The sequence below is a fragment of the Microcebus murinus genome, chromosome 18 (genome assembly GCF_040939455.1).
Source record: "Microcebus murinus isolate Inina chromosome 18, M.murinus_Inina_mat1.0, whole genome shotgun sequence".
NCBI classification, from domain to species: domain Eukaryota; kingdom Metazoa; phylum Chordata; class Mammalia; order Primates; family Cheirogaleidae; genus Microcebus; species Microcebus murinus.
The window spans coordinates 41,886,792-41,900,427 of NC_134121.1; the positions used below are offsets into that span (position 1 = coordinate 41,886,792).

General features: G+C 45.5%; 1 protein-coding gene across 2 annotated transcripts in view; it reads right to left on the reverse strand.

The window, feature by feature from the left end:
• Positions 1 to 2,114: 2,114 nt before the first annotated feature.
• The window catches only part of IKZF3 (IKAROS family zinc finger 3), a 96,355-nt gene continuing 84,833 nt past the window's right edge, over positions 2,115 to 13,636 (reverse strand). For both annotated transcript variants that reach the window (XM_012765887.3, XM_012765891.3), the window contains one exon: positions 2,115 to 9,109. In XM_012765887.3, the coding sequence (XP_012621341.2) occupies positions 8,406 to 9,109 (704 nt within the window). In that variant the 3' untranslated portion in view covers positions 2,115 to 8,405. The remainder of the gene's footprint in view (positions 9,110 to 13,636) is intronic.

Below are 13,636 nucleotides of genomic sequence, written 5' to 3' on the forward strand. Positions count from 1 at the left end.
TCCTGGGGAAGGGGGGCAGCTGACATCACCCACAGGCCCTCTAACCTCCACTCTTTCCACTGCAGTGCTCTTTCCTTGGGCATGTGTGTTATTCTGGGGGAAGGTCTGTTATTTGGGGGAAGGGAGGCAGCTGCCTACTTCACAGGTCAAGACAGAGTTAAAAACAAAACCACAGCAAATTCAACACCCCGTGTCCTTCAGGGACTTTCCATGACACCTTCCTTCCCCCCTCTCCCCCAAGCCAGGGAGTACCTCCCCAGAGGGCCTCCCCACCCCAGGTGCAGAGGCTTTTCGCTTTTATGCAAACAACTGCCTGGCCCGGGAATGCTTCCTCAGCCAGAACCTATGGTCTGGGCCAAATGTGCCCCTCCGCCATCCCTCAGGCCAGTGTTCCCAGAGCTTTCACCTCCACTCTCCCTCAGACCCTGGATCCTAAGGGCTGGGCCACAGGGAAGGGAGCTAGGTCTTTTCCCCCTGCCTGCCCTTGGGTGGCAGTTGCCTGAAGGTGAAGGTTTGGGCCCAGCAGCCTGTGTGAATGGCCTGGGGTTCTGAGTGGTGGGGGAGGGGCAGGAGGGTGCAGGTGGGGGTGGCCCCCACTGCCAGGCCAAAGATCAGGAAAGAAAGCCTTAGGCTGGACGTCCATTCAGTCCCAGGTATCAGCACCAGTGCAAGCTGGCACAGACTTCTCACCATTCACTGGCAAAGGGGTCAGGGTCTCCTGTCTCTGTCTGCTCCCTGAGCTGCTTCTGTTTGGGGAAGGGAGTGGGATCGGGAAAGGCCACATACTACTCTCCCCGAGGCTGAAAATCAGCTACCGAGAGGCCCTTTTTGAGTATTCAGTGTTAAAATGCAAAGGCAGGCTGTCATGCCATCCTTTTCTCCTCATCCTTAGGTTGATCAAGACTGGGAAAGCAGCTGGAGACTCTCAAAACAGTTTGGTGGCACTGATCGGAGGGAGGTGGTGCTGAACATAGAGCCAGGGAAGGTTGCCACCAGCCTGGTCCGTGTTTGCCATTCCTAAACTTCAGGACAACTTTCTCATGCCTCTTCCAAGGAAGAGGGGAAAGGGAGGGTGCTTTAGATGAGCAGAGGACCAAATCACCTTTTAAACGTTTTGTTTCTACCCTTCCTTCCTTCCTTCCTTCCTTCCTTCCTTCCTTCCTTCCTTCCTTCCTTCCTTCCTTCCTTCCTTCCTTCCTTCCTTCCTTCCTTCCTTCCTTCCTTCCTTCTTTCTTTTTAAAGCAGGGTCTCACTCTGTCACCTGGGCTAGAGTACAATGGTGTCATCATAGCTTACAACAACTTCAAACTCCTGGGCTCAAGCAATCCTCCTGCCTCAGGCTCCCAAGTAGCTGGGACTACAGGCATGCACCATGACACCTGGCTAATTTTTCTGTTTTTGTAGAGACTCGGTCTTGCTCTTGCTCAGGCTGGTCTCAAACTCCTGGCCTCAAGCAATTCTCCTGCCTTGGCCTCCCAAAGTGCTAGGATTACAAGCGTGAGCCACTATGCCTGGCCTTTTCTGACACTTTTCTAAAAGAGAACACAAGATAACAAGACAGATAGCGTGTTAGAGAAAGCTGCCCCATCTATATGCCATTCTCCTAGGAGTTTTCCCCCAACGCCTTTGGCTTGGGCTTCCAAGTATCTGAAGTCTGTATTTAAATGTGGTTGGGTTTAACAACTGCAACTTGAGTTTCCCAGTGTAGATATTTATGAGACCCCAGAGATTAAAAAAAGGCAGGATTTGCCTATCTTTTCAGAAGAAACCCTTTGGAGGGGAGAGAGCAGAATAGTGACTGGGAATAGGGAGACATTGTGCTCAATGTGTTGATCACGATCAGTCCAGGGCTCCTCTGGCCCCCTTCGTGAACTAACAACCAGAGGGACCAGAACCCCAGCATGAGGGTACAGGGGCCAGTAGCAGAATACCAAAGGCAGGCTCACCAAGGCATCAGTACAATCCTTTATTTTGGTGATAATTCCATTTATCTTGATACCCGGACAATAAGAAGTAGCCGGAGGGGCTAAATTAAGAAAATATTCCTCAGGGCAGAATTAAACCCTCCGACTTCCTGAAAGCAGCAGCTACAAATGACAGGCACGCACAAGGACTAATTTCAAACACACCAGGATTTTTTAATTTTGCAGGGTAAAAATCAGACATGATACAGAAACCTTGAAAACCATTAGCAGGGTTGTTTCTGACACGAGGCTGCGCTACATGCTTCTGGCGAGGGTTAGCATTGCCACATTTCAGAAGCTGACTTTCTTTGAACAGTCTTTACACAGGAGTGGGGCACTTCCCAGTGCTCCAAATAGCTGGACTCCACCTAAGACTCCAGAGGAGTGACAAGGGAGTCACTGCTGGGCAGTGGGGTGCATTTCTGAGAAATGCAGATGGGAGGAGAGGCTGTGAGCACAGGCTGTGTCAAAACCCTCTGCAAGGGCTCCCTCCCTCCCTCCCAGTGGGAAGGCCGCCCTGAGCCCCAAACCACGTTCTGTTCCTCCTTCGTCATTCTGCAGACAATGGTCATCCACAGACCACACGTGTGGTGGCTTTGGCAACCAGAAATTAAAAATAAGCTATGGTTTTTCCAGTAGCCAAATGATCCTTCACCAAAGCTCATAGACTGAGAACCTGAGCCTACAAAACCACAGTCTGGGTGAAGGGATGTCTGCTTTTTAAATGACCTGCTAATTCTTTGCAACCCACAGTAATTTGGTTTCTGTGAACCCACAGAAGCAGGCCCACCGAAAAGGGCCTTGTCTGCTAGCCTGGAAAAGTCCTTATATAAATGAGTCACTGGCGATGGGATCAGTCATTTTTAAGGCTGCCCCATTTTCTTAATGTGTTCAAATGCGTGTTTTTAGTCTTTTCAGGAGAAGAAGAAGCAAAGCTGCACTTACATTCAGAATATGAAATAGGCAAGGGTGTGGGGAAGGTGGGTTGCATTGTGGGACTGCTCTCCAGGCTTTCTGGAGTGGAGGTCAGTGGAGAGATGAACAGTGAGAGCTATTTGAGGAAACTTAAGTTCTTGGGGGAACTAATAGCTGAGGGCTCATAGAGAGAGCGCAAAGCTATTCTGCTTCCCTGGGTGCAACACCATGAAGTGTCTGTAGCATGTGGTTAACTCACATTGGTTCCAAGGTGCAACAGATTCTCTACCCTTAAGCATTAAAACAACTGGACGGAAACTGTGCAAGAGATCAGTTGCCTCCATTTGTAAAGGAATTACTATTAAGGTCCTAGTATAGTTTTAGAATATTTTTCATGTCTTTAAATCCAGACACAGTACATACAAGGGGAAATTTGCAACCCCTGCCCCAAAGTAACATTACCCCATAGACAAAATTATATAAAACCTCACATCCTTAGAAGGTACATATTGTTACATCCTTACATTTTTAATCAAAACGTTAATGTTCCTATTTCAAATAACAACTCAATCAGTAACAATGCATAAGGCAGTCCGCTATTGTAATACAGTATTCAAAGGAAACTTATATCCAACTTCTTCAAAGTGCAAAAAGTTGTTTACAACGTGATGGTATGGCAGGGTACAGACTATGTACAGCTTGGGTAAATTAGAGATACAGTCTTGGGTTACTTTATAAGCTTGAACAAGTTTAAAGCCCATATCTCTCTTGAAGGCTCTTCTGTGTCCATGGTCCTTGAGTCAGCAGTCCCCAACCCTGGGATCACTGATCATTCTCAGAACCATTCTGTCTTGTAGCCTTAAAGAACAGAGTCCTTTTCCTAGGGTGGCCCAGAACTAGTCTTTGGTTTCAGGTCAAAATTGTCCTCTAGATAGGCACTTAAATCCCAAATCATTCTGCTTGTGTGACCTCTGTCTATAGAGATTTTCTGAACTATACTTTCTGTGTGAACACAAAAATAGCTTCCAATTCTCTAAAAGATAAGAGATATTACTATATTTTGCTTCACTTCTTCTGTTCCTGATGCTATATTTTAGAACACAATTTTCCCCACTCCTCTTTCTTTTTCCTTCTTGAGCTCAGAAGTCCTAATTCTGAGTCTTTGAGTCCTCAGAGATGTCCAAGCTCTTTCACAAATCTTGAGTGTCCCAGAGTTTCCAAATCTCCATTAGAGACCAACATACCTCCTCTCAGAAGGTAGTAAGTAGAGTACACTTAGGACATTAAAGAAACATTTCCATTGTGGTCTTACGACCTGCCCTGGGATATAGAACAGAAATACTGTTTTTTCCCTTAAAACCTTCTAAACCTCATATTCAGCAGTGGGGGTGGGGGCAAGAAGCAGAGAAAAATAAGAGGAGAACAGATACTACTTGGAAAAACTTTATGTGAGCTTTTATAATAACACAGTGTTTCAACTGAGTAAACTGAAACTCAGTTGAGTAAAATGTTGTGTTTTTAAATATTTCTTTGCAAAAGAAATCTTATATCTGGGTCACTGTGATTATGGGCCTGGCAAAATATTAAGTGATTCATTTAAAAGGTGATAAACTTTGGCTACACAGTGGCTCATACCTGTAATCCTAGCACTTTGGGAGCCTGAGCCCAGGAGATTGAGGTTGCAGTGAGCTATGATGAAGCCACTGCACTTTAGCCTAAGTTACAGAGTAAGACCCTGTCTCAAACAAACAAACAAACAAACAAACAAACAAAACCAAAGCAAAACCAAAAACCCCAAAAAGTGATAAATTTTGTCACTAACAAAATCAGAAGCTGTGTCAGGAACATCTCAGTATAGTTAACAAAGCATAAGATTAGCTGGTTTACCTGTGCCAAGTCTTTTTTGGGAAGATGACTTTAGGAATCTAAAGACTGTTTGGTTTATCAGTATCTTTTTTTTTTTTTTTTTTTTTCTGGTGGTGGAGGAGGCAGATAATGGGAGAGACATTTCTATTTGGTTCTCTCTCAGTAGGAACTTAGATTTGCAACACTTCAAATTGTGATAGAAAACACTTGGAGAGCTGGTGGCACACACCTGTGAACCAAGCTACTTGGGAGGCTGAGGCAGGAGGATCGCTTGAGCCCAGGAGTTTGAGGCCAGCCTGGGGAGCACAGTGAGATCTTATCTCTAAACAAAAAAAAAGAAAATTAAAAAAAAAAACCCTAACAGTTGGAGAGCCAGTTCTCTTCTTTTTCCACTCTCACCCCAATTCTGTCACCTTGGCTGTGAGTGAACTTTTCATGAGTTTGGTTGTTCCTCAGATGGTGGCCTCCTGGGTGTGAGGCGGAAGGCCTGCCTCATGACAGAGTTGGTGGGAAACAGAGAGAGCCCTGCAGAGCCCATGTTCAGAGGGAGTGTGCAGGAGAAAGTCAATGTACTGCCTGGAGCTGCTACAGGACTTCACTGCCCAGCGTGGCAGGTGCGAATCCTGACTCAGCCCTTTTTGTTAGGCATCTTGGTGACATTCTCCTCACCTTCACCCCCAGCCCTAGCAATGGGGGGGGCAGTTAATCAGCATAGCATAGAGAATATGTATGGTAACCACGTATGGTGGTAACCACGCATACCTGGTTCAACTTCAAGACTTAAGATTGTATAAATTCTTATAATTCATATAAATTTTCTCTGGAGTCAATGGGCCCCAAGGTAGGCTTAGAATGCTACAAAGAAAGTGCAGCCTTTGTGAGTGGACACCCACTAGAAAAATAACCTCAGAAGAATGGAGATCATTCAGTAGATCCATTAGTCACAGGAAAAAGGAGGATCGTATCTATGAGAAGAGTCCCCAGGTTGGTGGAATGGGTCTTCGTTTCACCATTTTGAGAAGCAAAAGTGGGTCCCTTCAGCATAGACTTTAACACTAACCTGGTGGAAATGCTCTCTTTCTCTAGCTTTCTCTCCTACTCATCCCTGCTTCCAAATTCTCTTTCTCTTGTCCCTCAAACAGTCAACAGGATGTGTGATATTTCAAGAGTATAATGAGCAACTCCTCTTTCACAATGGGCATAAGCAGCCTGGCATAGCTTGGAGTCTAGGATTACGGAAACACAGTGACATACCGAAGACTGCACACCAAAATATATCTAGTCCTTCAGCTGAAATCTCAAACACGTTGGGACTGTTGCCATGGAATTTCATAAAACCTTTTTTCCCTGAGACAGACGCCATGCTACAAAGTAGGAGAAGCCATTTGTGCAGTCTGAGGTGGGACATTTTAATCACTGGCAGCACACGAACGAGTTGAGTTGGAGCCGAATGCATAAGCCCTTTGGAAAGAAAACACTGATCTACTAGGAATTTGGGGTTCTTGGCTCTGGTAGAGATGTTCCCAAAGCTGGCTCTTAATTTGTAAATAGGCTCATGAAGTTGTCTGTGGAAGCAGAATTTATTTTCCCTAACACAAGTTCTTAAAAAGAAAAAAAAAAAAAAGGCTTTGACTGCAGGTGCCAATTTGTATGTACACTTTGGGGCAAGATCAAAATACCTTCCTGCATTTGTTTCTCTCCACCATCTTCTTCACGTTCACAACTCAGTGGTTAAAGGAAAGGCTGAACGCCCTACCATTTTCACACCAAAGAAATGTGAAACATGTATTCACATATATGCTCCTCTGCTTAATAGCCAGACATTAAGAGGTTTGAAAAATAACTTGTGGTTACTGCATAATCATGTAAAAATGTAAAGCTGGAAAGGACCTTAGAGAATGTCTCAATCCAGTTCTTAGTTTACGGGTGAGGAAACTGAGTTTTAAGAGTTAAATGATTTGCTCAAAGTCACACAGCTAATGAGTGGCGAATACAGAATCAGCAAACAGATTTTGTGACCCCTATTCCAGTGCTAATTTTGCAATGATCATAGCATTGCTCCTTGATAGTGTGTCCCCATTATTAGTGACAAAGATGACTAATAATAGATCTGTGGAATGCAGATCAGAGTTTTGGGAATTTTTGTGGAAAAAAGCAGCTCCATTTAAATGGGGGGAGGGAGGGGAGAGCCCAAACCTTCCTGATCCAGGAGAACCTGTCAGCAGAGGTTTCCTCTTCCTCACCCTATCCCGAAGCTCAGCTCTGATCTAAACAACGCACACAGCATCTCTCCCGGATTCCTCTCCCATGGGGAAGGGGAGGCTAAGCCATACTTTCTGGATGCTTCCATATGTTTTGTGGAAAAAATCATTCGTACGTTTGCTTTGGGTCCTTACCACTAATGCTTCATGGAGACCGAGAATGTTAGGTGGCTGTAGTTTTTTGTTTTTTTTTTTTCCTGTTGGTGCTGCCAAATCATTTCCCTCCTCAGACCCCCAGTTAGCCAATCTTGATCAAAGGAAAGGGATGCCTCAGTGGACAACTGCCTGGACTTTCAGTGATGGCCTGTGTTTAAAACCATCAATATAAGGCCGGGCGCTGTGGCTCACGTCTGTAATCCTAGCTCTTGGGAGGCCGAGGCGGGCGGATTGCTCAAGGTCAGGAGTTCAAAACCAGCCTGAGCAAGAGCGAGACCCCGTCTCTACTATAAATAGAAAGAAATTAATTGGCCAACTGATATATATATAAAAAATTAGCCGGGCATGGTGGCGCATGCCTGTAGTCCCAGCTACTCGGGAGGCTGAGGCAGAAGGATCGCTCAAGCCCAGGAGTTTGAGGTTGCTGTGAGCTAGGCTGACGCCACGGCACTCACTCTAGCCTGGACAACAAAGCGAGACTCTGTCTCAAAAAAAAAAAAAAAAACCATCAATATAGAATTTCGCCTACAGACAACTGGTTCAGCCCAAAGCAGCTCAGTTTTTCCCTTGAGATGGGAAGGTGCAGGGTAGGAGCAGAAGTGTCATCAGACACTTATTACTATTACTATAATATTATTTGATAGGTAATGGAGTTGATGCTTGGAGAATGGGGTCTTCAGTTACTGGTAACAGATGCTTATTTTATGGCTGTTCTTTTTCTTGCTCTTAGATTACCATTTGGGTTGGAGAGATTACATCCTAACCCTTCTGCTTGTGTGAAGTGTAGATGGGCAAGGCTTCCCAGCAAGGTCAGGTGGTCAGCTCTCCCTCTTTGTGGATTTGGGCACATGAGCAAGAAGCTTCTCCACATACAGCTGATGCAGCTCAGAAAGAACTTCTCATGCAGCACTCCGCGGGACCGTTCCGACTGGCAACCAACGTCAACAGATGCCCGTTCTATTGCTGCAAAAGATAATGACTAATACTTCTTTAACTTTTAAACTCCATAAAATTCAAGTCCCCAATGAGAAAACAAAGGTTTTGCAAAAGTAATAACATGATAGACCTGCATATAATTTCTGAATGAAGACAGTGTTTCTCTGGCTACCCGTGTAAACACCACCCTAAAGGGTCTGAAAAGGAGCTTGGAACTGAGCATGTTTTGAGAGCAATCTGTTAGGTGGGGTTACTGGTTTTAAAAAATGATGTTGAACACTCTGGGACAATCTTTGGGACGAGATATTCACTTCAGCATGGCTCTGTGTTCTCCTCTGGCTATGTGAGATGAGAACTCATATCGATCATGGCTCCGATATCCACACATGTTGCACTCAAAGGGGTCACGGAAGCCGTGGCAGCCCATGTGAATGGTGAACATCACATAATCCAGGAAGAGGACGCGACAGTGGTCACACCGATACACATCCATCACCTCCCCCTCTTTGTTGATCACTTTGATGGAGTCTCTTGGGCAGATGGGTGGGGGCTTGAGGAGTTCATAAGAGCGGGGAACCTCCTTCAGAAGTGGCATCCCGTTGCGGGCCCGGGGAAGGGCCAGGTGATTTTGCGGATAGATGTGATTCTGGCGTTCTTCATGGTTGCTGTCAGTGTCCGTGGAGTCGTGGCCACTGTTGTTGGGGGACAGGCCTCTGTCGGAAGGCACGCTCTTCTCTGCAAGGTGGACACTCTTCTTCTCCATCTCCTGAGGGGCACCATTGGGCATCTCGGCCCGGGTGAGGGCTATGGGATACATGCTGCTGATCACTGGGACCATCTCGGAGGTGGGGGCAGGCGGCGTCTGGACCAAGGGGCGCAGGGCTTCGGCGCCCAGATAGCTGATGGCATTATTGATGGCTTGGTCCATCATTCGGGTCTGTATCATCTCACTCTCTTTCTCGTACATATAGCTGGAATTATAGTTGACATCGAAGCAGTGGCGCTTCTCACCTGGAACAGGTGAAAGAAAGGGTTATCAAGGAAACAACACAAAAGCAGAGAGATTATAAAATTATTTTCCAGAGACCTCAAAAAAGGGAGGAAGCCCAGGCAGAAGGGTCCTATAGGAGGCTGAAGTCTCAGGAGACACTGGTCGGGAACAGCATGTTTGGACAGTCCAAACAAAGCCAGCAGGCAGAAGGGAGGGGCAGAGATGTGGTTAGTTGAGGCCAGGTTGTGAGGTACGCCCATTACAGATGTCAGAGGGGAGCCTGAGAGAGAGGAGGAGGAAAAGAAGCAAGAGAACACCAGCACGGGACATAGAGGGACAAGGCAGCTGCCACCATGCAGGAGCACGGGGCCTCTGCACTTCTGTTGTCTGTGAACTCTTAAGACACAGTCGACTCCCAGGCTCTTATTATGCTTATTGTTTTCTGCTTGTAACATCTGGTAGCCAGGGGGCTGGAAGTGCTGGAAAGGGTGGGGATGTTCAGCCACTGGCCTTGGTAGCTTTTTCAGTAGCTACAGAAGTAGAGAAAATAGCCCCCAAGACATCAGCTTGCCACTCCCCAAACTCACCAGTCACTTGGCTGCCTGAGACTTAAGAGAGCTCCAAACGTAGACAGTTATAGAAAAGCTTTCCTGAGGAGAGATCATGATCTCTGTTCCTTTCCCAGAGTGTTACTCTTCTTTTGCTTGACAAATGTATCCTGAATATACATCTGCTGTAATCATTAGGACCTATCTCGCCCTCAACTGAAAAAATTAATCTGTGGTCACCGTCTCCTATTTTTCATGTCGAACTGCTGAGAAATCCTGAAAACAGAGTTTAGCCACCTTCAGGGTGTGTGGGTGTTGTGTGTTAGAAAACGGAGGCTCAATGGCCGGGAGGAAGGCAGGGACAGGGCCTGCAGTGCTGGCAGATGTGCTCCGTGGCGAGCAGCGGGGACAGGGAGGAGAAGGCGTGGCAGAGGAGTCCAGTCTGGAAGTGAGGCTGAAGTTATTGCTTTTCCATTGTCTGATCTTGGATTCTAGAGAGACCTGTTGAACCCCATATCTTTTTTTCCTGTAACATTTCCTAGCCATGTTGTGGTCCCAAAATTTGTCTGCCATATAGTAAAGGGTTCAGAAATAAAAAAAAAAAAAGAAAAAAAAAACTCGCAAGAAAACAAAAGGATTGGAAAAACCAGTTTCTATTTTGAGCTGTAGGCAAGAAATAAGCCATATATATATATATATATATATATATATACACAACTGGAGAAAAAGTATAGGTTCAAAATTGTAAGTGGGCTGCTTTTCTTAATGGAGGCCTTTGCGTTTATCCTAAGTGCCACATTTGAAATATTTAGGCAGGGGAATAACATGTCTTCTGTAGGCCGGGCGCTGTGGCTCACGCCTGTAATCCTAGCTCTTGGGAGGCCGAGGCGGGCGGATTGCTCAAGGTCAGGAGTTCAAAACCAGCCTGAGCAAGAGCGAGACCCCGTCTCTACTATAAATAGAAAGAAATTAATTGGCCAACTGTTATATATATATAAAAAATTAGCCGGGCATGGTGGCGCATGCCTGTAGTCCCAGCTACCCGGGAGGCTGAGGCAGAAGGATCACTCGAGCCCAGGAGTTTGAGGTTGCTGTGAGCTAGGACGCCACGGCACTCACTCTAGCCTGGACAACAAAGCGAGACTCTGTCTCAAAAAAAAAAAAACATGTCTTCTGTTAAAAGAATAATAAGGCAATACACAGGCAAGGGCAAGATAATTTGGTGTAAATTGAGCATGAATGAGGCAGAAAAGTGGGAATACACAGGACATGCATGGGGACAAGTGAGAGAATCTGGTTAAAGCTATATCAAGACGTGTGGAATAAAGTATTTCTCAAACTTCATTATTCCTTCACATTCTGCAATATCCACGCACCAGGGCAGTGCGGGTGAGAGAACAAGCGCTAGAGCCTGATGGGCAGGTCTGCTGCTGGCTCCCTAGGTCACTAGTTCTGTGACCCTGAGCAAGTTACTTAACCTGTCTGTGCTCTGTGTCCTGTACGACGGAGATAATAATCCTACGGTCACCGGCACGTGCCTAGAACAGGGCCTGGCCATCGAAAACACTTGGTAAATGCTAGGGGTGTTTTCTTTGTTTGATTCAGCTCACGTTTTCTTTCCTTTTTTTCTAAAATAAATATGTTTTTTAAGGAAACTTTATATCACGAACATAAACGGAAAACCAGAATCACTTACCGCAAATAGAAGGTAACTATGAAAAATAAAGACAATGAAACAGAGTGACTTATTAAATTTCGATCAGCTATGACTGAGTACTTGGAGACTAAGATCCCCTCTCTCTTTGTTAAAAAGAGAGATTCCCAACTGTGAGTGTTGAAGACAACTAGCATCAAATTAAGTCCAAATCTTTCTCCTTAGTGTAATCGGGGGACTGAAAGAGAACTGAAAAGAAAATAATTTTCTTGCCATGTGGATTGGGTTTTTTTTGGTGGGGGGGGGTCAAGAACTGTTTTTAGAGGTGGGGGTCTCACTCTGTTACCTAGGCTAGACTCGAACCCCCATGCTCAAGTGATCCTGCCGCCTCAGCCTCCTAAGCAGCTGGGACTACAGGTGGGTACCACCAACGCCTGGCTAGGATCAAGAATTTTAAATTCCCTGTGTGCCTCCTGGTGGTCTGCATCCCACATTTTGGGAAACACTGAAAAAAGATAACACACAGCAGGATCAGATGGTGGGCACTCGGAATGACCAAGTACAGGGTTTGGACCTGAAAGAAGAGCAAATAGCTACATGCCCTTGAGGAAGAGAGGCTAGCATTCAGTGTAACGGTGACGTGCACCATGGACCACAACAGTGATAAACTGGAGCCAGGAAATCCGGCAAAAAGATGTGTTCCAATCAGATGGATTTGTCCTGTATCCCCACTACCTTAAGGTCAACCTGAAAGTTTCTAGACAAATACCTGAGAGAAAAAAACATGCAAAGAAAAACATCTTGCCTTGGCCGCTCAATAAGAAGCAATAGGAAAGTTGGCCTTTGCCAAAGTAATCAATGGCTTTTATCTTCAACGTCCAGACTGGATATATCTTTTGTCAAGGCCATCGGGAAGAATGACGCTGAGAACATGAAAGCCAACTAAGGTCATAAACATTCATTCCCCCAGAAAGTGACACAGAAATGGTGAACTTTGGTTTCCTGGCCTTTTCAAGGTTAATGATGATTTTCCAGTGTGGCCAGCTCTACTCAACCCCCTCTATACCCAGGGTTGTTGAGAACCTTTTTACCTTTGCACCTAACACAGAGGCTCCAGAAAGTTTCCAGGTGGGATAGATACATCACAAACTCTGCTTTTATCCTTTCTTCCAAGAGTTTGCTTTGCTTGGCTAGGCCTACAAATGCAGGCCCTATACCACCTGCAGCCTATGTCAGAAAACAGCTGAGTGCTAAAAGTTGTAAGAGACAAAACATTAAGAGGAAAATAAAGCCCTGGATGAGTGGAAATAGGTGACTGAGTTCTGTGGTTAACACAGACCATTGTTCATTGTTAAGAGGATGATCTTCACGTGCTTGCAACTTGCAATCATCAGAACCCCTCATCTCCGAGTTACGGTAACTTGAGCAGCGCAGATGATTATCAGTCACCTGTAGACACGATGACTCAATGTGTATGAAACTCAGAAGGGGTAAGCTACAGTAATTGAAAAGCCAACAGCTCACGTTTCTTTAGTAACACACTCATAAAAAAGGTTGGTCAAACCACAAGAATGTAACTGCTTCCAAACCTGCACAGAGCATCTGGTCCAGCTTCTAGTCAAAATCACACCACACCTTTGAATGATTCATGATACCAGCTTCAGGGCTGAATTAGAGAATTTCTTCCAATGAAAACACGAATGGCAACAACAAGTCCTAAGTTCAGGAACCAAGGCTGCCTGGATGGGTCATTCCCTACCTGGGATTCTTTCTAAAGGTAGACACCAAATCTCTAATATCTAGGCTTTGGTAACTGTAAACTGAGCAACTGCCTGCCTTGGATTGATGCCATGTGGTAAGGGCATATGGTTGTTGGCTTCTAACTGCCAAAGTGGAAGCAAAGAATCACAGACTAGAGCTAAAAGGGCCCTTCACCGAGCACAGGGACTCAGACCTCTGTCTTCAGGGTCAAGGATTAAGACCCACCACCCTAATCTGTTTTTTTCTAGTCTTTAGACTTCACAGTGCCTAGCACTGTGCCTTATACCTAAATAATACTAATAACAATAGCTACTATTTATTGAGCACCTGCTGTATACACAGCACCATCCTAATACTTTGCATCTCATCTCATTTTATTAGCTCCTTAGGGGCTGATACTTTTTGAGGTAGGAATTACCCTCTCTTTAGTCAAGGCTAAAGCACAAACAAGCTGATTGCACTTTCCAAGGTTGCCCAGGTGGTGAATGGAGAACCAGAAAGCAACCCAGGAGCCCACATATCTCAATACATGCTCGAGCGTTTAACTGCTGTTTCCTGGCTGCTCCCTTGCCTGAGGCTGCACA